Raw genomic sequence first — 22,792 nt, 5'->3', positions numbered from 1 at the left:
CGAACATTCGGATGAATAAATGACCTGAGAATTTGAGCGTGCGAAAAGAAACACGCGAGCGTGCGTATGCGTGATATCGATAAATGACGTAAACATAACGTGTATACATAGTTGACAACTCGACATCGTCAATTTCACTCCGTGAACCCAGTTCTAACAACAAGGCTCTCTCGTAAATTTTAACGCCGAACCCCAACAATTTATATATATATATATATATATATATATATATATATTTACCTTGTAAAGTTGCTTTTACTTTCTAAAAAAATCTGGAAAAATATGGTCAGAAATTAGATCTGAGATTGAATTCTGAATTGATTCGAGTCAATGCAGGATCTCAAAGACCTCGGTGTTCCCTGAAAAGACCTTTCCACCGGAAAGAGAAATCTATTTGACACGTTAAAGAAATTACATCCGAATCGATTCAGTTTATTAAAATGTATTCCAAACCTACATGTCGAATATTAAAAGATAATAATGCTAATAAATTCTCTTGGACAAACAACGCATGTCTACGGACAATTGTCTGTCAGCGTGCACCTGGCTTTATGCGAACAATACCGTATGTTCGTCAAAATGTAAGAAATACCCGAACATGATTCATTCTTGTTTTCTGTAAGATTCGTTAACCATAATGTTACGCGTACGTATCGATCCACGTGCATGAATGACAACACGCGCGCGTAAATTACTGTTTATAAACTTGACAAGTTCGTGCCGTACACGTTGTGTAACTTTGGGCGGTGACCTTTTGGTTTTGGGTCTTTTCCCGATGAGAAAGACGCGATTATCGGAAATCGAGGTTAGGCGAGGTTAATCGCGAAAAATGTATACAGTGAGCTTCCTGTGCTAAAAAGATTGCCAATATGCTCAACTCTAACTATCGCAAGTGTAAAAGTATAACCAAATAATTGTATTCTAGATAGCATCAAGTTTCACGTTTTACATCTATGTACGATGTACATACGTATTTCCTGCTCATAAGTATATCTCGAGTAAATTGAAAAATTGTACACTCTTTGCGAAATATACGTATGTATGTATATTTATATGCACCACATGGTTTTGAAAATTGTGCTTATATCAAACGTGTGGCAGTACACGCCCAGTAAATTTAAATATCAAATAAAAAGAAATCAAATAAAATATTTTGACTATTAAACGAATATAATTATACGTGAACGTTACATAGATGGTTGTAGTTAGTTAGTAGTTCAAAAGAGGCGAATATTACACTATTGCGTTGTTTACGTGAACCGCCATATCCCATAATATCTAATATATAATAATAGGTTGTAAAATCTTCTAATATAACAAATAATCCAACCATCCAATATGTCATGTAGAGTGAACTGTTTCTTTCTTTGAAAAATATCATAAACAAAGATATAAAATAGCAATTTAGTTACACTTTTATGCAATTATTATCAAGGTTATTTACTTTGATTTCACGTAATAAAGGAGCTATAAATTTTGTCATTGTTATAATATAATGCGCCGATCAAGTTTCATTTTCGAAGCACGTGATCGACGAACGAGTGTACCCGTTTCGCCAAACAATCGTTTTCCCGCGTTTCCGGGACGCATTGCTCGATTATTAATCACGCGTGATGGATCGAACCTCGTGTATTTCTAGCAGTAAAGCACCCCAAGTCAAAAATTCCAAACCTTTTTTTTTTTCTTTTTTTTTTAACGATAGAACTTGAAACAAGAGAAAAAAGGGGAAGGGCAGAAGTACGTATTAGAAGAATTACCGAAGAAGAAATTTTGTCGCAAATGTGTTCCAACGTTTTACGAATTTGAATCATATAACTAAAACAATGCATTTTTTATAAAGTAAGTTGTATTTATCAAATTTAATATTTGGTTGTGTTGATTTATCATTTTCAATTTTGTTTGGCACATTACAAATTAGTTTGCAGATTATTAATTTTTTTAATAATTCTACCTTAAGGGGATTGCATATATATATATATATATATATATACACACACATACTTAGTACATATTTAGTAGACTGGTAGTCTTGGATTTGGGAGGTTTCCGTCGCAAAGAACACGCGACCACTCGTCCTTTCCGCGCCTAGAAGCGTGCGCGGACGCTCGAGGCATTCGCATACTCGAAATTCGAGGTGGGTAAACGAGCCAAAGCGATTTCGATGCGTAGAACCGAATCGAGTACCTGATCGGTAGGATGGACACTCTGGCATGTAACTTGGAATGAAAATACGGAATGCGACAGAATGACCCGAACCGATCGTGAAACTGATTTGTGAATAAACGTTGCTCCACGTACGGTTGAATATATTCGAACTAGATTGGATATAACTGAGAAAAGCCAATTGTTTGACGACAAGGAAATTGGGACGTTCGAAATTCCTCCTTCATCGCATAAATTTCATAAAAATTCGCATTATCTTATAAAAGTTACACGTTTGCTAACGGTGAGAAGTAAGCTTATCCGAGATTCACTTCTTTATTTCTTAGTCCACATAGATACTTTATGCGTGTTTCGAAGCTTTGTCACAGTATTGTAATATAACGCGATAAGTTTTTATTAGAATATAATAGACAAAATGTTAGACCTACACATTCGATAAACTTTATATTCGAGTATCATTTTCTTATTGTGCTTGAAATAAAATAAAAGATAAACGATTGATACACCTCATTCAATGTGCCTAAAGTGTAGACAAGTATCGTAATAGTACGAACACGGGTGATTCGTACCCTAAGTATTAAATTATAAAATTATCCTTCTTTTTATCATATAAAATGATATAAGGATAACGAGAAGCAAAATAATATTCTCATTATAGTGTCTTATTTTTATTCAAAGCATCATCCTATGAACCTTGGTATATTGCATGTATTTGCAATGATAATAATCTAAAAGAGAAATGATCAAGAAATATAAATTAGTGTGGAAACTATAATTCAAACGAACGGATCACGAGTGTAAAAATGAGTGCAAAATGAGAGCATATACCGTATCCAGGTACGTGGTAAAACCCTATTCACACGTTTTGCTAATAATACATAGAAACATAATATTTCTGACATTTTCGCTCATTGTGTTACGTGAGAATTACGTACGAAGTTATGGATATCAAATATTTTTGTACATGGGGCATGTTGGGGAAAGTACTTGAAAAACTAAAGAGAAAACTGTATACATACACGTCAGTATGGACTCACCTTTATCCATCCGCCATGGGCAGTAACGACAACGTACAACAAGTACAGATCTATATCTTTTCCATTGATTTTCGGATTTTTCTTGAACGGAGTCCTGAAACGTGTCAAATTTACGAAATGTGTAAAAAAACCAACGATATAATAGAAAAATGTGATATTTATAGAGTACAGAAATAATGGCATAAATTACTGTACTGTGAATTTTATTTTTTGAATCTTAGCATTCGCCGAAGTAAATGATAGATCACTTATTAACTTGTTATCTCCTTATTTGTTAAACGATAGAAACATTTGATTTTCTTCAGTATGCGTAATTGCACATTTATATATATGTATTAAGTTATACATGATATGTATAGTACTATTTTATATATATATATATATATATCATGTATAACTGTACTATACATATCACTATACATATATACATACTATACATATCATGTATATATATATATACACATACAGTTATATATATAGTTATATATATATATACAGTTAGGAGTTACATTATATTTTTATATTGATGTCGTAAATTAAAAAGTATATAAAATTAATAAATTATTAAAAATAAAAATTAGGTGAAAACATGTCGATTCTTTGATTGTATTCAACATTGTATTCAACGAATACACAGATTCAGTGACAAATAGACAAATTCCGATTGAGGCTAAAACCATTTAGTATGATCATCGAGAATGCTTTGTATCCGTTTCCTAAACTAATAAAACATGAACAATGACGTAATAAAGGACAGTGTTTACGCGTGAAATGATTCGCAGTTATTCGATTGTTCAAACACTTGTACATTCGTGTTAATATCATTAAAATCCAGTTATCGAATGAAGAAAAAACCTTAGCGTTTACAAGAATCGCGATATCGAGCGACATAAATTCGAATGAAAGAAAGGAAAAAAAAATCAACAAGTTGATCATAATATTGTTCGTTTCGATCGAACGTAACCTCAATCGCAATAAGATAGGCGACCGATAATTGTCGATAAAGAAAACATGGAACACACGTAAACAAATGGCTTGCACAAAGGCGAGTTTCTCTGGGAAACTTTAAACTAATCGTACATAACCTCAACTTTGTCTACATTCTGGGTAGGCAATGTTAATCCGAATCACTTTCGAAACGTTGCGAGAACGATAGAACGAGAATAAATGTTTCTAGCGATCGAATCGAGGAAGATATATAAATAATAATAATAATAACAATAATGATGATGATGATAATAATAATAATAAAGAAAAGAAACGAAAAATAGAGAAAAAGGTTGAATGCAAACGAGGAAACGGAGCGGAAAATAATGATCGATGTATGAGAGAGTAGCCAGACAGAGAGATAAATAATGGAATGGGAGAATGAGAAGCATCGAAATCAGCTTACCCTCTAGTCTCATGGAAATGACGGAGGTCCTTAAGGAAGTTGTCCCTCTCCCTCTCGTAGGTGACGGGGTCCTTGTTGAGGATCTTGGCCATATTCGCGAGTGATAGAGTGCGTGGGCGTGCTAATCGGGGTGTGCTCTGGATTTACAGGGCACGTAAGGGCAGCAGGCAGAAAGAGAGGTGCACATGGGCGCTCATGAGAGCACATTTACGCCAGGTGTGTCCTGGTGCTATGAAAGAGATGGATACGCGAGGACGAGGACGACCACGGGTCGACACGGGGTCGCGACCCGCTCCCGACATCGGGTCGTCTTGTCCTGGCCCAAAGTGTCGGCCGGTGGCCTCTCTCGCGCGCGCGAAACCAGCGAGACAGCAGCGGCTTTTCCCTGCCGCGTACACCGCCACCCCGGATCCCCGCGCACCAATATACACTAGCTACGTTGTCCCTCGCTGTGCACACTCGACTCTCGGCCGCGTGGGGAAAAATCCGAATGTACACGTAGTTCCACACACAGTAGTCACTACCAATCAACCGAGCGAACCGTGTTACGGGCACGGGGCCGCAACGCGACTTTCCTCGCGGCCCGATCGATTCACCTGTCACTTGTCAACGATACCGTTCGGATACGTTGCGCCACGCACTCGTACCAACGATACTCTTCAACCGAACGAACCACAGAATTCACCTGCGCGGTCCTACGCGAAGCGGCAGACCGACTCGAGACCGCGTTTCCCTACGAGCGAACGCTTGACGTGCGCCCGTATATCAAAATGGCGTCTCCTCCTGCCTGGCATCCATTGGCGAAGCCACAGCCAATTTCCCGTACGCTACGATAGCTACGGTCAGCGCCGACCCTACACACCGCGACACCGTTTCCGCTAACACACCTCGTACCGCACGCGGCACACCCTCGCACATTCTACGTCATTTTACGCGCGACACCGCGTTGCCCCGACCATACCACACAGCCTAGCCCTCGCCGCTTTTTTACCCTCGCCGAACCGCACAAACAAAATCCCGGGTCGCGCAGTATTTTTACTTTCAAAATGGTGTGGACCCCCCTCAAGTCACTGGCGCACCGTTTGAATTGATGCGACGCTTCGCCGATAGAGGCGCGACCTACTCTAACATATTATACCGACATCTGACGGTTCTTCCACAGCACTACCATCAGTTTCAAAGCAAATTACTGCGCATGCCCATTTACGAATGTTCTTTCTTTTTAATCCTAGTCTCTTCTTCTTCAATTAACTCTCATCTCCGTTGTATTTTTACGTTAAACGCTCGATATTAAACATTTCCTTATCATCCGTACTTTCTCGAGGCAATTTGTAAATTTGCCCTTTCTAATATCACCTTCGTCGATATATTGTATGTTTCAAGTCCATTTCACAAAAATGTATCTGCTCTCAATTTCGCTGGTTTTCAGAGAAGTGTTCGAAAGAATTACAATCGCAGAAGAATACCGACCAATTTTAATACCATTCACGATACTTACCGCTGTAAACTCTATCACACCATTATAACCTTTTTACGAATTCTCATAAAGGCGAAGCCACCGTGACGTTTGACCAATAGCAACGCTAAAAAGTCTCCAGCAGTTGTGAAACTACTATAAATTCTATTATATACATAATCAATTTGTGCACATTGATTTTATACACTTCATACATTGGCGAATGTTTTAAACGAATGTGTAAACGATCGTGTAAAATTAAAGATTTTATAAGATTGACGCTCGTTTCGATGAGAACGAACCGTAAATCAAACTTTAACCACACACTTTACCTTATTTCTTCGCATTTTTTTCAAACAGGTTATAAATTGACACTGAATTGTTACAACTGCGTGAATTATTGAATTTAATATATAACTATTATTTACCGTTTATCTCAATAAATCGAGGATAGAAGGCATTCCTTTGGACATAGCGATTTACACACATTTTGTCGAAACATATGTACTCCTTGTTTGTTGTAATACCGTTTTGTAGGTGTGAACGTGATAGGCAGTGGGATTTAATTTCATCGTGTAGATTAATCTTTCATTGGGAATGACTTATAAACGTAAAAAATATCACAGAGGGGACACACATTTAAAAAAAGGTTGGCGAACTAAAAGAAGAACGAAAGATTTGGACGAGGTATGATAACTTAATTTCAAAAATCTAACCTAACCTTTATGATACGCCACGTGGGTACGTATGTACGAACGGCAATTGTTACACGATATTCTTTATTTTAGATCGATGAAGATTTGAATGACAAAAATGTAGAAAGACTATTAAATCAGAAAGTAGACTTGGATAAACCCGGGGCAGGCCAATACTACTGTATTCATTGCGCGTGAGTGTATAACGTAACGTGATATATCATTTTAAGTAATATAACCTTTCGATACATGTACTCTGTTATTTTGTAACCTTTGTGCGTACGTATGTATTATTTTTACATTTAAATGGTTATTTTGTATATGGTGATGTCTCTCTACTTTTGTATTATGAACGTTGAAATGTACTAACGAATTCATTTTTATCTGTAGGAGATACTTTATAAATGATATCGCCTTGAACGATCATTTTACAACGAAAGTTCATAAACGAAGACTGAAAGCTCTTGAGCTGGAACCGTATTCCATCGAGGAATCGGAAAGGGCAGCTGGCAAAGGAAGTTATATCGCTCCACAAAAGAGAAAAATTGAGACGATAAGTCGTGACAGTTGCAAAATGGACGTTCAGTCGGACATTCCGCCAAAAATTAAAATAGCAAAAGTGGATGCATAGAAATTAATTTTTTTAATAAACGAAATTCGTTTTCGAGAAACTTATAAAAGCGTATAACAATCATAAAAGTTATCGGAAAGTCGTAAAAGTTTATAAATAGTTAGAATGGCAAATCACGTAGCACGTTTCATAGAGAGATGTATGATTCGTAAATGCGTAACGCATAATACTTTGAAATTTGTCGATGTGCTATGGATTTCTAAAAGACGATATGCTTCTGCATTATTTATTTCAAACATTAATGGCAAAGAATATTATTCATTTATACAACCGTATATAGATTTTGATAAAAGATTAACAGATACCGAAAAGTTACAGCAAGATTTGGCAGCGCGGAAATTAAATTTGAACGCTAAGGATGTTAAAAGTATGTGGGACTTTTACAGTTGTGTGCATACGAATAAATCTAAATTAGAACAGAGAAGCCAAGAGATATCGGACAAACTAGTTCCTCTTTTTGAAAAAAAAGAAAGTTTAACCGCAGAGGAACAAGCGGAATTTACAAAATTAAAATTGCAAGTATCAGCAGTAAAGCACGACTTGAGAATGATTAAAGATGCCTTAGAGACTTTAAAGGAAAGTATTTTGCAAAAAATGTTTGAATTACCAAATGAATTAGACGGAAAGACACCGGTCCAGGGTCCTATCGTATTAAAACGCGTTAATTCTTTAAACGAACGTCCACACCCGGATAAGAAGAATCACATCGAAATTGGAAGACATCTCGGTTTGTTGGAGTATAGAAATCCGATGCAGTACTATTTATGTAACGACGCAGCTCTTTTTGAACTTGGTATATTAAGCTACGCTGGAAAAATACTTGGCGCGGATAATATGATCAGAGTAGCGGGCGCAGATTTTAGTCGTAGCTTGATAATAGACGGCTCTGGTTTAAATCACGAAGATCCTGCGGATGCTTTTATAATAGACAATTATAGCGAAGTAGACAAAGATTCGCCGAATCGTATGCACCTTGTTGGAGGTGCAAGTTTATTTTCATTTTTGGCAATGCACGCAAAGCAGTTAATAGATCCACGTCATTTTCCAGTAGCATATTTTTCCACTGGAAGGCAATACACCCCTTTTCGAGCAGGTTCTATCCCAATTGGTTTGTTCACTGTTTGTCAAGCTTCAGCCGCACTTGCATTTATATTGGTAAAGGATGGGAAAAGTAAAGAGTATCATACGCAATTTGAAAGATTGTTAAACACTGTATGCAAGTTGTACGATAACGTGTGCGATCATTATCAAATTGTGCTGAGGTCATCTTCAGAATTGCGGCCTTGGGAATCAATGCGCGTATCTTTCGAACTGTGGTCTCCCTTCTCGAGACAATACATCGAAGTTGGTCATATATCCGTGTACGGTGAATATTTTAGTAAAAGATTACAGATTATGTATCGGTCGGTAGATGGGCCATCCTTCCCTTCCGTGATATCTGGCACTGTATTGTCGGTACCACGGCTTCTAGGATGCTTATTGGAACAAAATCCAGATAAATTTGTTATTCCACAGAAAATCTTAGAACATATGCCTGCAGATAATACTTGTCTCTAAATTTAGGAAATGTATTTCTAAAATACTTGCAAGTGTCTTACACCATGACTTCCGCATACTTTTTGATGTTTGTCGTTTCTAGCATATTTTGTTTATATTTATAGTGTTATATTGTATCATATATATTATATATGTGTAGTATTATATATATATATATATATATATATATATATATATATATATATATTTCTCTTTTTCCTTTTGGCGAAATAAATATATTTGTGAATGGGAATAGGAAAGGAAATAAATTTTGATTTAATCAAAAACATCTAAGAAAGTCGTGTAAATATCCGTATGGTTGTTTACTTTGTCTGGTTGTTTATTTTTATAGTTACCTATAAATGCTCGAAACATCATACATTTATACGTGTTTGGAGGTAATATTAAAAGTCGGAATGCTTTTGTCTTTCGTTTGGAAAATTTTATATCAATCTGTATGTTGGGTCGCGTACACGTTATTTCCGTCGAAAACTCAAAAGATCAATATATAACATGGTTTTACAATTTGGAGAATTACCGGTACGAGTAAGAAAAATTGTGTATTATACCTTGTGCGCAACGCATCAAAGATTTTGGGCAAAATCCATTTCTCATGGCTTACCGAATTTCTTGAGACGATCGATGCATGCTTTAATGCCGATGGCGCCAGGTAAAATAACGCATTCTCGAAATTGCGTATAAAAGAATAATGAAATTTTCTTAACAATATTATGATACGATTAGGTGTATTACTATTTTATCGTTGAGAAATGAAAAACTAATTAGCACTTATTTTGTCGCAGCATTTCTATCGACGGTTGTGATCATGAAATGGGCTAACGAGGAATATAGAAGATCAAAAAGGAAGGATCGAAAATTATACGAGAGAGATATATAAAACGATTAGAACGGAACGATAACAATCGTTAGACTCGTTGTCCGTTCTCGTTAATAATAATAATAATAATAATAACAACAACAACAACAATACCCTTGTTCTGTCGTTTTATCGTAATTTTATACCAAGTATTTTGTTTTACTCGCACAAAGAATAATACGAATAATATGGTTAAATAAACGTGATGTAGAGCAATTACATGGAGATTACAAGTGAAACAAAGGACATTAAAATAGATATGGTTAATAATCCAATGCACAAATCAGAGCTACGCCTCTCTTGATCCAATGAGCTTGCGGTTTTTGACTAGGAATTTCCATCGGCAATACAAAATTTGTCGAATGACCGGTAGTGCTCAATGTTCCTGCTCGGTTGATAGTTTTGTACACGGGACAAACGTAGATTCCTTCGGGCTGCTTGTGATCTACTTCGGGCAAAAGTAGAATCGGAGGCATGTCTGCGAAAAGATATTCATGAAATCACTTGGAAAGAGAATTGTTATTATTACATAGAGAGAGAAAGAGAATTTTTGTAGAGGTTATAGCATATAATGTAGTAAAAAATAGATGTATAGATGTATGCATTTATAAGTATTTATAAGATAGTAAATGGTAAATAGGTATATTTTAAATAGGTATATATCGTAGCACAACAGACAGAGAATATGTATACCGAAAGCATATTGAAAAAATTGATCGAATACGCCGAAGCTATCGAAAAGAATATAACGTTTATAATGTTTCTTCGAATATCGTGTCATATTTACTCGTATACAGTTCCTTAGGTAAAGATTCGTTTAAATAGTTTCCATCCCATCGACATCCTTCAAGAAACAGGCCATAAATAACACAACCATTTGGCGGTCTGTGCTCTGGTATCGATTTTAATACCTACAACGTTAAAGGTAATTCGATTTATCGTTTATTCGTTTTGACGAATCTTTGTCCATAGTATATGGTAGTATGTGTAAAATTCGCATTTCGCATTGGCGATGTAACAAGAATAATATCGTACGAAATTGATGGTCCGATCAATTCGCTACCTGGAAACTGAAATCAATCGCGTCGATGGATACGACGTATTTGCGTGCGAAATTCTGCAAAGTGCCTGTTAAAAATGCTTGCGGAAAGTAGAAACCGGAAATCCAAAAGGCTGCTGGTATCCCTCTGTTTTCCCAAGACCTTAAAAATTGGATTCGTTCTTTCAAATCCAGGAACCAAGCACCTGCGTTTCCGTCGAACTCGATTATTCAAAGAAAAATTGGAAGGTCTGTTCGGACAACAAATCGAACGGTTAAATTTAGATAAGCGACAGTGAAAGCGTTACCGAGAGGTTTTAACGAAGGATAACCCTTATCTTGCCAAACTCGTGGAATTCTGTTAGTGTACAGGCTGTTGGACACAATTTCCAAGTATTCAGACATGACAACCAATCCTTTTAAAGCTTTCAACAGATCCACCAGTGTCGTTTTTACCACATCCAGCAAACCGTTGTAGCGTATAGCTTCTTGAAGCAGTACAGTGTTAAAGGACTCTTCGTATAATACCGGATACCTGAGATATATTTCCGTTATCGTGTATTCGCTTGGCGTAAATAAACGAAAGACGTAAGTAGTAGTAGCGAGGCGTAAAGCCACGAAGCATCGCGTTGCACGCGTACGTTTGAAATGTAGGGAATATCGGTTATCCGAGTCTTTGATAATCGCGAGCGTAGAAAATGGGTCTATGTATGCGCGTAAAAGAACATTTCGACGAAATACTTTTGCTGCATAACGGCCAAATCGAAGGTTCGTGGTATCGTCGACAGCATATCTTGGGCTAATCGATTGGTCACCTCTTCGACACTGGCAGCCGCGGTTCCGACTTGTCGCGGCTGAAGCGCGAGTAACGTGTTCAGACAGGCGTACGTTTCCGCTTGCGCGAAGCTAATATCCGCGTTTGGATGCATTCCGAACATGGATGGGTCGTCGTTGAGAGGGAAGGTTTTTATGTACTCGATATAATCGTGGAACGTGGCCGCGTCTGGTAGCTAGAACGCGTGAAAAATATTTCCTTGTTCGCGATTTGTCACAGAGATGCGAGTGGATCTTAAATGAAATAACGGACAACGTCTATCGTACTGCTACTACCGCGATACCGTCTCGATACCTTTCGTACATCCTCTTTAAACGATTTTAATTTTTTTAACCTTTCTTAAGGGTATCGATATCGGATGGATAATTTTTGGTTTGTTCGCGTCGTAAAATCACGCTATGACGACGATACACACTTGAACGTAACGCCCTTCTTCGTCGAATCGGTACGACGACGATAGAATCTCTTGTCTGTAAAAATCTCGCAGAATGGTTAGCACGCATCGACGATCCCAGTCGTCCGTAATTCGGCCGCCATAGTTGATGTGACCAGCTGTGTATATCAGCACCTGTTCGAACGACGCGAAACGACGAGAAATCAAACCGTGCAACTACGCATGTCGACGTAATATGATCGAGCTTTTATTACCTTGAACGGAACGGTGTCGTATTCCAAGAGAAACATGTGCAACTGCGATATACATATCCTTAAATCACCGTCGGTGAACTCGTACGGTATATTGAATCCCAAGGAACCGAACTTTCTTCGTTCCAGTAGTACCGAGTGAAACAGACACAAGGAAAATACCAACCATTTGAAGTGGCAAACTCTCGCATGAGCAGAGTCGATGAACGTTTGCATCTCCGTCACTTGCGTCAAGTACACGCGAAACATGTTTGCCTGAAAGCGAACAAGCGAGCTATTTTTCTCTTCCGTCGTCTCGAGAATATTTTCCACGGGTTTGGTAGAATTCCAAGTAAATGATTAGAAAGGATACTCTTCGAAGAGAATAAGAAAAAAGAGGAAGATGGTAAGTAAGGTTTTGAATTTAAAATACTACGATTTCGTTTACCTTTATTCCCCGGGGTGGTTCGACCGTCATTTTACTGCTGTTCTGAAGAATGCTGACGGGAAAGTCTGGCGAAGGTGCGGAGGTTAGCCACAAGCGAAAATCACGATGGTTTTTCGTCCGTGATAGACGCTCGACCAGCGAATCTAACTCCGGCATCCAACTCGGGGCTAGATGACAATTCTGCAAAAACGTATCCTCGATCTTTCGAATATATATTTCATCGTCTAGTTAATTATCTAATCGCACGTGAAAAAGATTCTATACGCTGGCGAGTATCAAGGAGTACAAGGATTTCGACGGATTCCAACTGTCTGGAATAACCAAGAGAAGAAGCGGCTATCGCCGAGATTTGATCTCTTTCTCCCGTTACGTACACTTCGTTATCGTTTCCTCTTCTCTGTCGCGATCCAGCGAACATCCAGCGAAAATTATCTTTCGTTTACCATCTATCCGACTAATAGTCGATGGTAAATTTGTGGGAAAAAATTAAGATTACGGCTATTTAACGAATATCCTGCGAATAATCTCCGACTCGAAAAATATCTCCACGATACGTTTCGTTACGTTGATCGAAACGCGTCCCTCTGCGTCTTTATCCGCTTATTCGTGTCTTGCTTCCTCCTCTTTTTCACGTACGTATAAGTATATCCCGAAGATAAACAGGCTATCGCGTAGCCTCTTTTCTCTACCCCCCGTCTGTTATCGTTCTCCAAGGGTGTCGTCCTGTTTCTTTAAACAGCGATATATCCGTTCGATCGACAATCGCGATATTTCTCGGTCCAACTTATCGAAACTTTAAAATTTCAACTTTCACCGTGATCGAATACATAAACACGATTCGATTTAGTAGTTTCTCTCCGCCCGATATTTATCTCGTATTACGCGTTTCTGTGATACGAATTACGCGATTCCATTATTTCGAACGTTCGTTTCATCGATTTACGTAACACGATACACGTAGATAAACTCTATTAAACGAATGTAAATTACGATAATACGAGCAGTTTAATCGCAATTGCACGCTACAAAAACAACGTATTTTTTATCTACGTTATACGCGAATTACGCGTAAAAAATTAAAACGAGACATTTCCGCCGATATAGTTCGAAACGCGATATATAGAATTTTCAATTTTAGAAGACGTATTTTGGAAGGAAAACTCGTACTTTCCTGAAACCTACGCGTTAGAACAACTCGTTCGCGTACTCTTACTCGTAGAACGAGCTATAATCTTTCTTTTTGGAAAACGAAAAAAGAAAGAAAGTGATACCTGAAAGAAGCACCAGTAACCTTGTTCCGCCGATAACTTTAACATGGCTTCGGCTCTGGGACCTTGTCCCTGTCCAAGCGAGATAGCGTGCAATTTCGTGCTCATCTTTAATTTGTCCGCGAATTTGTAGAGTTCAGCCGCGGGATCCGTGCCGGTGGACAGAACGAAGACAATGGGCGTAGTCGGCGAAGATTCGTGGTAAATGGCAGACAGTTCGGTAGTTTGAGGCTCGACGAATTCGTGGCCTAAATATTTGGCCAGGTACAGTTGCATCGCGTTGGTCACTTTGTCGGGTCGAAGACACTTGAGCAGCAACATCTTCTGAAAGTCGTTCAGTTTGGATCGCCATGGTTCTGGATACGCGGCTCTGCACGGGAAATCGATTAAAGCGATACTTTAAATCTCGGAAAATTGCTTCCACGTGTCAGGATTTAGGATCGCGCAAAAATCCTAGGAAATTCGCAGTCCAGCAAATTCACGTTCTCTAAAATGTACTCGTATATTTTCATATACGCGATATTCGTCCGTCTGTGTCGAGCGAAGATTAATCGTCGTTCGTTTCGGTCGTTCGTCATCGTCGGTCTCCTTTCTCTCGTAACTCACGCGAGCCGCCTACTCCCACTGTTTCAAATTATCCTCGATTCAGCGATAATAACTTTCTCCGTTTTCATACGATCAGCAAGCAAGATATTATTCGAAACTGTCAAACGTTTGCTCTAGCGATTTTCTTTTAGAATGGCTATTAATCGATAGGATCGAAAACAATGGTAATAGCATCGACAAAATTCTCCGATTCTCCTTTGATCGTAAACCGAAATACGGCTAGACTTGTCACGAACCACGCGAATAGCTAAATCTTTTGGCCTTTGCTCGACGGTTGTTTGGCAAATGGCGCATTTCTTCTATGCGTTGTTTCTACGCGTTCCTTCCTATCTCGCGATAAACTGGTAAACCTGAAAACTGTTCTGGTAAATAGAGTAAAAGAGAGAGAGAGAGAGAGAGAGTTACTCACAGATGCGCCTCCTGAGCGTCGAACACCGTTTTGAATCGAGTCACCGACTGTTCGAAGAATTCGACGAATCCGTGAAAGCTTGGCAGATTCTCGAGCGCCTGAATCTCCTTCCAGCAACGTGGTGTAATCCATTCTGGCGCCGGGTTTTCATCTTCCTACGAGAAAAGAAATTTTCCAATATAAAATAGAATATGCCGAGTTTATTTCGCATACGTCGTTGCCGCGTGCAGTTACGGTAGTTGTTTTGCGTTATAAAATTTTGATTTTTGATTTGACCGGCATCCACGATACACGAATATTCTTCGGATAGAACGGTGATACCGAATCCGAAAATTAGAGAACAAGAAGCAAGAGCAATTAGTAGTTTTTCGTTACGTGTTACGCATCCTTTCGTAAGTTTATAGGTTTCAAGGCACGAACCACAGGTTTTTCGAAAGCTAAAATACGTACGCGTATATGGGTTTCACGTTTCACTGCCACGAATAATACGTCTATATTCGCTATGGTTATTGGATCGAATAAAAGAAAGGGACGATCGCGTACGAAATAAAATTGAAACGGCCGATCGTGAAAAAGGAACTTTGGATAAATCGATGAAATAATAATTGTTAAGAAGGTTGGGAAACGTTTCGAGGCGGCAACAAATTGCTAGAACGTAATTGCGGATAAATTCGAAACGGGGCGATTCGAGCGACGCGTTCTTACTCGCATCGGTTCGGCTGCCGACAAAAGATGCCTCCATTCGATCGCGTCGATCGAATTGTCGTTCATACGAATCCTAGCGCAAACGAGGAACGCGAAATGAAGCTTGTGTTTTTCGAACAGACTGCGGCACACGTTCGAGAACAGCGACAACATGAATTTCCGGTTGATATTTGCCACTCGTACTTGGATATCGCCTGAAAATTACCATCGTTAGATAGCGTCTGTAGAATCCAGTTGCTTTCCATCAGATTTTTTAAACAAAATTCGAATATCGCTAGCCGATATTCGAATTATGCATTTATTGGTCGATAATCGAATCGCATCGTATTTATCGAAATTGTTCGCTAACCGCTCTTTTCCGTCGCCAGTATGCTATTGTTGAAGATGTCGACGAACCATTCGAGCGAGTACTGATACATCGTGTCGATGAATTGCAGATCGGAGAGACAAAAGAAGAGGATACGGGCACGAACCGCGACTGGTATGTACAGCGATCTGGTCGTGTCGATGTCCACCTGGGTGATCTCCGCTTCTTTCATCTTTACCTACGCGCGTTACTCTTATTACCGTTTATCGTTTACCGATCTCCTTGCTCTCCACCTGCTTCCAATCGTTTTTGCGTGGTTTTCTAGCAGCGTGGTAAGAAGGACGGGTGGGAGGGAGGGAAAGTCGCGTTACTGGGATTTTTAAAATATTTGTAAGATTCAAGGTCGAGGCGAACCTTGATCTGCTCGCTCTTAATTTTGGACGCCTCCAACGTGAGAATAAGATCCATGTCGTCGACGGCGGAACCCTCGGACACCGACAATCGATATAGGATCCTGTCTTCTATCTGCTGTAGCTCTTTTCTCATTTCGGCGTTCGATTCGATGAGAACGTTTCTCGCTTGCTCGAGATCCGGTCGTTCTTGGATGGCAACCAACGACAGCATCTGATCCTCCAGACCTCTTTTACAGTCGATATTTTTCCATTTTAATCTCGCGAACATCTCGAATATCGATCGTTCGCTATTTCCTAAAAAGGATCGCGTTGTTCGCGAAAGATTCGGTGCGGCTTACGTGGCGGTGAGCGCAAAGTTGACCAGCAGTATTTTCACGCATACTTCGGGCGTGTAACGCGGACTCGAGAGTCTGGTGGTGAGGAAGAGCCGGAAATCCGGACTGTAGGGAACGATATTCTCGCCAACTTTGACGCACCATTGACCGCCATGCTCGAACAACGATCTCAAGAGAATCGGGTCTAATCCTGCCTCCAGCTCTTGGCCGACGTTCTCCACCAGACAGGCTCTTCCAAATCGCACGCAGGACTCGACCACGCGAAGCAGCTCTTTGTCCTTCATTCTTGCCACCGATATCCCGTTGCCTTTGTACTATTCGTCCGTAAAGCGTAGTTGCTTTAATTCTATCGTCTACCATGTTCGATACGACGATACCACGATAAATACGATATCGCTTGCTCACCATCGAACGTATCCATTTATTCGCTTGCGCTTGCGGGTCGATAAACAGCGGCCAGCGATTCGAGTGCATCGCCAGCACGGCGTTTTCCACGGATAGCGTATCTCTGGGTAATCCCTCGATTTGCCATCTTCTTATCTCCACTTGATCGCCCAAAGTGGATACGGGGTCGCTGCCCGGCGTGTGCGGAACCCCTTCGCCGAGAACCTTTTTCCACGACGATAACAGCGTCTGTCGGTACGCGTCCGTAAAAGGTGTCAAATAGGCTATCGCACCTGTAATTACGATTAAAAACGTCGAAGCGCACGGTGCAACGTCGATCGACGAAAAATACAAATTTCTCGTTTTTCGGAAAAGGGACGAACCCTCCGGACTCGGCTTGCGAGCGAACGAACGAAAGAAGGGAAAAAAGGAGGAAAGAAAGAGAAAATAAAGGAAAGAGAAAGAGAAAAAAGCGTTCGTACCGGAAGCTAGGAGGATATCGCCGACGGCGTTTTTCAACGACGTATTTAGTTCGAGCACCGTGGTGGTCCAACGTATCTGTTCCCCGGCCAGACCGTCGATCAACCTGACAGCTCTTCCCATCCTATCTTCGCAAAGCTGCTTTTCCCGCTCCAGTTCCGCTTTCCTCTCCTCTTCTTCTCGCAGAAGCTTTCGTAGTTGCTCCACACCTTCCTCCACCTCCCTCAGTCTTTGTATCGCCATATTCAGCGTCTGCTCGGTCTCCGCGAGAGCCAGCTCGGCTTTCGCCAATGCTTCCATCTTTGGTTTTACTTTCAGATTTACGAAATAGTAGTTGTACATTGCGTGCACCCACAGGCACAACGAGTGACACGCCTTTGACACGTATTCGATCTGAAACAGCACGATCTCGCTTTCCTCTTTATCTCTCGACCGCTTTACTCGATTCTCGCTTTATACCGTATCGCTGTATACCATAAATTACTACTCGCTTCGTCGTCTCTGACTCTGAAACACGCGAGAAAACTATCTTCTCACGAACCGAACAATCTCGGAAAGGAAATGCCAGCGAAAAGGAAAGCCAATTTAAATCCTACTTTGTCTCGAAAATTTCCTTCCGTTTTCATTCGACGGAATATTTTTCGCTCCTTTGAAAAATCTTAGAGACTCTCGTTCGTACGCTGAAAGTACGTATGTATACCTACGCACGTAATGCAGAAAAAATTGACGTTCGTCGCTAGAACGCTAGAGTTCGTTTCAAGTAACTACGGCGCGTAACGCAAGGCCTAGCGATTTCCAGTAACAACGAGTTTGAAGAAAACCACTTTTCGTGTACAAGTATCGTTTAAGTCATACCTTGGATGGTTGAAAATTGGGATTTTCGATGTACGGCTTTAGCTTATTTATTATTTCTTCGGTCAGACTTTCTTTATCGTAGTTCTCCATGGTGTATAAAAAGTGGCCTGGATCCGAGAGCATCAAGCTGCCAGGTGTCCAGTAATCCAGTTTCGCTTCTGTCCCGAATTTTCCACCCATAGGCACCTAACGTTCAAACAAACGCTGCAAACTATTTTTTCGATATATACACCGTAGTCGGAGACAGGACAGCGTTGGTAAATTTGAGAAAAATCGAGACTGCGGCAAAGATAAGAGAGCCTAGAGTCTAGCCTCTAGACGCATCTATCGTACGTAATATTCGGTCTACCCCGATAACGTTTATACGCTTCGCGACGTTTCAGGTATATGGTCAAGTTCGCGTCGCGATATTCAAACTCTGGCGCAACTGCGAGTACGTGCATGCACGCGTACGAACTGACTTTTTCTCTCGCTTGAAAATTTGCTGGAACGCGCACGCTTTCGCAAACACCTACGAACCTTGATCGGTTTCACGTTGTTTATAATACAGATGGCTTCGATGACGAGAAGCACGCCGACCGGAGGCCTTTTCATCGCCTTCACCTCGGTGATGTCGTTTCTGTTCAGGGCCTTCAAGCTTTTCTCGGCAGCGATCAACATCGGCCGTGCTTCGCCTGAAACAAACGGAGCGTCGATCGAACAGCGTTAACGAACAAACCGGCTCGATGTTGTGCCATCGCTCGCGGCATACGGTACGGTTGCAGATGCTTTTATCGATTCTACCCCTGCTCGTGCACGCGCACGCAACGATCGTCGAAGAAACGGTGAAAATTTTTGTTCCTTCCCTTTTTGGAGAAAACGAACCACGCCCGAACCACGATCGACGTCGTCGCGTCTTCCGTTTCCACGACTCGCTGTCAAACGACTCACTCAAATCGGCTTCCGCTTCGTCTCTGATCGCCTGATTCTCCACCTTCATCTTTGCCGCTATCGCCTCTTGCTCTTTCGCCCGCGCTCGCGTCTTCTCTGCCTCCGTCTACAACGGATGATCGAATCGCACGTTCTTATATATCGTTAACGAATCGATCTTCAAATTTTTCGAGGAAAATTCGAGACTCCGATACTAACGGTGTCGACCGTGATCTTTTCGATCATTCTAGCCGTCGCTCTCGCCGCTTCTTCCAACTTTGGTTTCATCTCCGCCAGCAATTGCTGCATATTTTTTACTTCCGTTTCTGCGCTCGCCAGTTTCTCCAGACCTGTGCAAAATGATTAGCCAGCTACCACTTGCAACGAGATATCTCCGCTTGGAAGGAAACGATTACGAACGTTGACGTAGCATGGTTAGCGTGACGATACATATATCGATCGCATTTTTCTCGTTAACTCGAATCATCGTCTTTTCAAAATTTCTTTGAAATTATCCGATCGTTCTCCCATCGTTTTCACGTTAAAATCAGAGGCGGATCGGCTCTCTCGCCAAATATTCGTACGTCACGACCAATCTATTACGCAATTTCCAATGCAAGGCCAATTGATCGTATTACGCACAGATAGAGATACTAATTAAATTGGCCAACGATTCGGTGAGAAATTCATTCGGAAAACATTGGATGGACACGAGCGCAGCGCCAAACTCGACAGAGAAAGAAAGGAGGAAATGTCGACGCGCCGAACGGAAAAGCACGTGTAATACGTAGATAAAATCGCATTGGTTCGGCTGTAATTGGCGAGGCAGCGACCAATTATTCGATTTCATTTTACCCACGGTGCTTCGTTCGCGACAATGATTCACGACGATGAAACGACGAATATCTCGTGGTCGAATAAAATCGCTTAAGGTACGCTTAAGAAGCCGCGTGAACATGCACGAAATTCCATCAAAGCGATTGATCTACGAAAGATTCGCCGTAGCGGGGAAAAAGTAAAGCGTATAACTTTGAGGCAGAGAGAGAGAGAAAGCTATCGCAGTTTCGTCAAAATATAGAAAAATCGTAAAATGTCTGTTTCTGCGATTTCATTCCAACGATAAAATAGAAATAAAACGGAATACAAGGAGTAGAACGTCAACGAATAGATTTAAAGTTGCGACGATAAGGAAAAGTCGAAAAAGCGATAAACCGAATCGAACGTTAAAAATGAAAAAAAAAAAAAAAAAGATTAATCGAAGCCGATCGTTCGGCGAAAATGTTTTACTCTTAGCAGATGACTTTTAAGGCTCGTATCGTTGGTTTCGCGGCCGATATTTATGGCTCGCCCGTAGTAGAAATCGATAACTCCAAGTTGCCGCGTATAACGAGCTTTCGTCGGACGGGTTTCGTTTAATTCATCGCCTCCAAAATTACAGCCACGGGTCTTTTACCTTTGACCCTTTGCGGAAGCTACGCTTTCATCCTCCTTCGACGTTTTCGCTCCGTCCTTATTTTCCTGTTAATAATTAAGGGCAAAGATATTTTCGTAATGCCGTTGGTTTATCGCAGCTCGTTAACCAGTTTCGTCGAACGTGCTTCCTTCGAAGCTTCCTCTCCTTCGGAGAATTCGGGCTTCGAGATCATAATTTTCAATCGAGAGTCGTACGTTTAAAAATACGAAGCTTGGCGCGACTTTAACCGGCCGTTTCACGAATTAGAAGAAGAAAGCCTTCTTCCCTCGTTAACGCCGTTGATAAAGAGTTAAGTCCGATGTAATTTCCAGCGGAGGAGCATTCGTTCAAAGTTTAAAGGAGAAACAGCTTGATTTAAACGGGTAAGCAGACACATCGAGAAAGCGATCCGCGCTCGGAAAACCTTTCCGCGTATTAGAAATTCTGCCAACGTCTGTTCGTACCAGGTAACGTAAAAAGCGATTCCAAGTAGGTGACTCGAAGCGGAAGATTCTTGAAATTTCGGTGTCGCGTTCGCTTTTTTCGCAGCAAATCGATCACCGTATTATCATGTAAGGTAGGTAGTTTTAGCGGTTCTCGCGCGAATAATCCTCTACAAAAGGTACAAGGTGATCGGAAAAAGTTGAGTGGCTTTCGATCATATATATACCCACGCCGTCATACCCCAACGTACAGTCAGCCTCGGTCTACTAAAATGTCCATTGACCTTTTGGTAAATGGTAAGAGTAAATATTAAAAAATTGAAAAAAAAAAATGAAAAAAATTGAAAAAAAGTTGAAAAACGAAAAAATGTTGTAAATTTTTGATACGAACCGGTAGCGAGACGATCTGCCGCCGTTTGTATCTCCGTTTTCTTCTTGGTCAGGAGATCACCGTAGCCGGATAATAGTTCCAGATATGAGGTGGGCGTAACGTAATTATACCGGTTCAGTTCCTGCGCGATATCATATTTTTCTTTTCACTTGTCGGATAATACGAGCGAACGAGATACGTTATTCCGCCAACGACTAATCGTCAACTCGGTCGCGCCGTGTTCCCCAATTTTACGAAATAACAACTTGTCCCCGATACGCCTAGTTTCGTTCGAAAGATTTACGAATTAAAGACGTTTGAACGAAATTTTTCTTGGTCCGTTGCTACCGCTCCACTATTCTGCTTCGCCATTGAGAAAGAAATTACCTCGTTTTTGCTCGCTGCGGCTTTTACATCTACGTTTCGCGTACGAAACGCAAATCGCTGCTTTCAACGATAACCGCGCGATGATCGAATCAAAGGCCGCGTTTCGCCGATATTCTCTTGTTCCAAGCAACTTTCGATTCAGTCGTGCTTTAAACTTATATCGATTAACGTCGAAACTTTGAACATCGTTGCGGAGTATAATTCGGAGCAAGTAGTAACGCGACAACGAGCAACGCGAGCGATATAACGACGAAGAATTTTCTAGTTTTCCCCTCTGTTCGATCTTTCCTACCCCGACTTACCTTGAGAAAGAGATCGCTCGCATCGATCACGCTCGAATGCATATACTGGCACATTCTTACGATCGACTTCAACGCGTCTTCGGTAATAGATTCGTCTTGTATCTCGGAGAGGAATCGCAAAGCGACGCTCTGAAAGACGAACGCGAACAAGTATAAATCGTTGATCGAGGCGAAAGAAAAGACGGAAAAGTCTCGTCGCGGCGAATTGGGTACGATTACGATACGAACCTGAAGCGCGGCTTCCGGCCACGGGCAAAACCAATCGATCGTGCAGCAGTTCACCAAAGCTGGAAACTGTCTGATACGCGCGCGAAACGTCTCACCGATCGGGCTGAAAGTTTAAAAGACCATTGAAATTTGCATTCTTCGTCGTGCGTTCGAGTCGATGGGAAAAGAAATTCGCCGTACGAATTTACCGTACGACCACGCACA

The 22,792-nt window shown here is 40.8% G+C and overlaps 4 protein-coding genes across 7 annotated transcripts in view; 2 read left to right on the top strand and 2 right to left on the bottom strand.

Annotated features, from left to right (window-relative positions):
* LOC100643146 (AT-rich interactive domain-containing protein 2) overlaps positions 1–5,684 on the bottom strand; it is a 57,120-nt gene extending 51,436 nt beyond the window's left edge. For all 4 annotated transcript variants that reach the window (XR_007224373.1, XM_012319345.3, XM_012319346.3 and 1 more), the window contains exons 1-2: positions 4,594–5,684; positions 3,201–3,294 (exon numbers count right to left, since the gene is read on the bottom strand). Coding sequence is in view for 3 of the 4 variants with exons in the window: in XM_012319345.3 (XP_012174735.2) it covers positions 3,201–3,294; positions 4,594–4,685 (186 nt within the window). In the remaining variant the exon portion in view is untranslated. The remainder of the gene's footprint in view (positions 1–3,200; positions 3,295–4,593) is intronic.
* Positions 5,685–6,589: 905 nt separating this feature from the next.
* LOC100643513 (zinc finger protein 593 homolog) lies at positions 6,590–7,375 on the top strand. Its single transcript, XM_003402919.4, has 3 exons — positions 6,590–6,736; positions 6,838–6,938; positions 7,135–7,375. Exons 1-3 carry the CDS (start codon positions 6,647–6,649, stop codon positions 7,373–7,375), a joined length of 432 nt encoding a protein of 143 aa, XP_003402967.2. The 5' UTR covers positions 6,590–6,646.
* Positions 7,376–7,480: 105 nt separating this feature from the next.
* Positions 7,481–9,519, top strand: LOC105665620 (serine--tRNA synthetase-like protein Slimp). Its single transcript, XM_012319349.3, has one exon. It carries the CDS (start codon positions 7,481–7,483, stop codon positions 8,930–8,932), a length of 1,452 nt encoding a protein of 483 aa, XP_012174739.2. The 3' UTR covers positions 8,933–9,519.
* Positions 9,519–22,792, bottom strand: part of LOC100642909 (dynein axonemal heavy chain 1) — a 51,246-nt gene continuing 37,972 nt past the window's right edge. Inside the window, exons 35-57 of the mRNA XM_048406539.1 lie at positions 22,589–22,691; positions 22,361–22,489; positions 21,693–21,813; positions 19,625–19,755; positions 19,427–19,532; positions 19,016–19,170; positions 18,497–18,682; positions 17,644–18,034; positions 17,183–17,454; positions 16,781–17,091; positions 16,444–16,669; positions 16,072–16,267; positions 15,723–15,916; positions 15,018–15,172; positions 14,006–14,372; positions 12,735–12,914; positions 12,311–12,562; positions 12,078–12,230; positions 11,569–11,837; positions 11,136–11,362; positions 10,852–11,033; positions 10,576–10,699; positions 9,519–10,266 (exon numbers count right to left, since the gene is read on the bottom strand). Coding sequence (XP_048262496.1) covers positions 10,052–10,266; positions 10,576–10,699; positions 10,852–11,033; positions 11,136–11,362; positions 11,569–11,837; positions 12,078–12,230; positions 12,311–12,562; positions 12,735–12,914; positions 14,006–14,372; positions 15,018–15,172; positions 15,723–15,916; positions 16,072–16,267; positions 16,444–16,669; positions 16,781–17,091; positions 17,183–17,454; positions 17,644–18,034; positions 18,497–18,682; positions 19,016–19,170; positions 19,427–19,532; positions 19,625–19,755; positions 21,693–21,813; positions 22,361–22,489; positions 22,589–22,691 — 4,645 coding nt within the window. The 3' untranslated portion in view covers positions 9,519–10,051. The remainder of the gene's footprint in view (positions 10,267–10,575; positions 10,700–10,851; positions 11,034–11,135; positions 11,363–11,568; positions 11,838–12,077; positions 12,231–12,310; positions 12,563–12,734; positions 12,915–14,005; positions 14,373–15,017; positions 15,173–15,722; positions 15,917–16,071; positions 16,268–16,443; positions 16,670–16,780; positions 17,092–17,182; positions 17,455–17,643; positions 18,035–18,496; positions 18,683–19,015; positions 19,171–19,426; positions 19,533–19,624; positions 19,756–21,692; positions 21,814–22,360; positions 22,490–22,588; positions 22,692–22,792) is intronic.

This window comes from Bombus terrestris, chromosome 6 (genome assembly GCF_910591885.1).
Source record: "Bombus terrestris chromosome 6, iyBomTerr1.2, whole genome shotgun sequence".
Taxonomy (NCBI): domain Eukaryota; kingdom Metazoa; phylum Arthropoda; class Insecta; order Hymenoptera; family Apidae; genus Bombus; species Bombus terrestris.
This window is presented reverse-complemented; position numbering and strand designations above follow the sequence as displayed.

Excerpts from the sequence above, each read along its gene's own strand:
- LOC105665620 (XM_012319349.3), top strand. The coding sequence starts at position 7,481 with ATGGCAAATCACGTAGCACGTTTCATAGAGAGATGTATGATTCGTAAA.
- LOC100643513 (XM_003402919.4), top strand. The coding sequence starts at position 6,647 with ATGACTTATAAACGTAAAAAATATCACAGAGGGGACACACATTTAAAA. Across the intron at positions 6,737-6,837 it reads GAACGAAAGATTTGGACGAG|ATCGATGAAGATTTGAATGA; the intron begins GTATGATAACTT and ends TCTTTATTTTAG. Across the intron at positions 6,939-7,134 it reads TACTACTGTATTCATTGCGC|GAGATACTTTATAAATGATA; the intron begins GTGAGTGTATAA and ends TTTTATCTGTAG.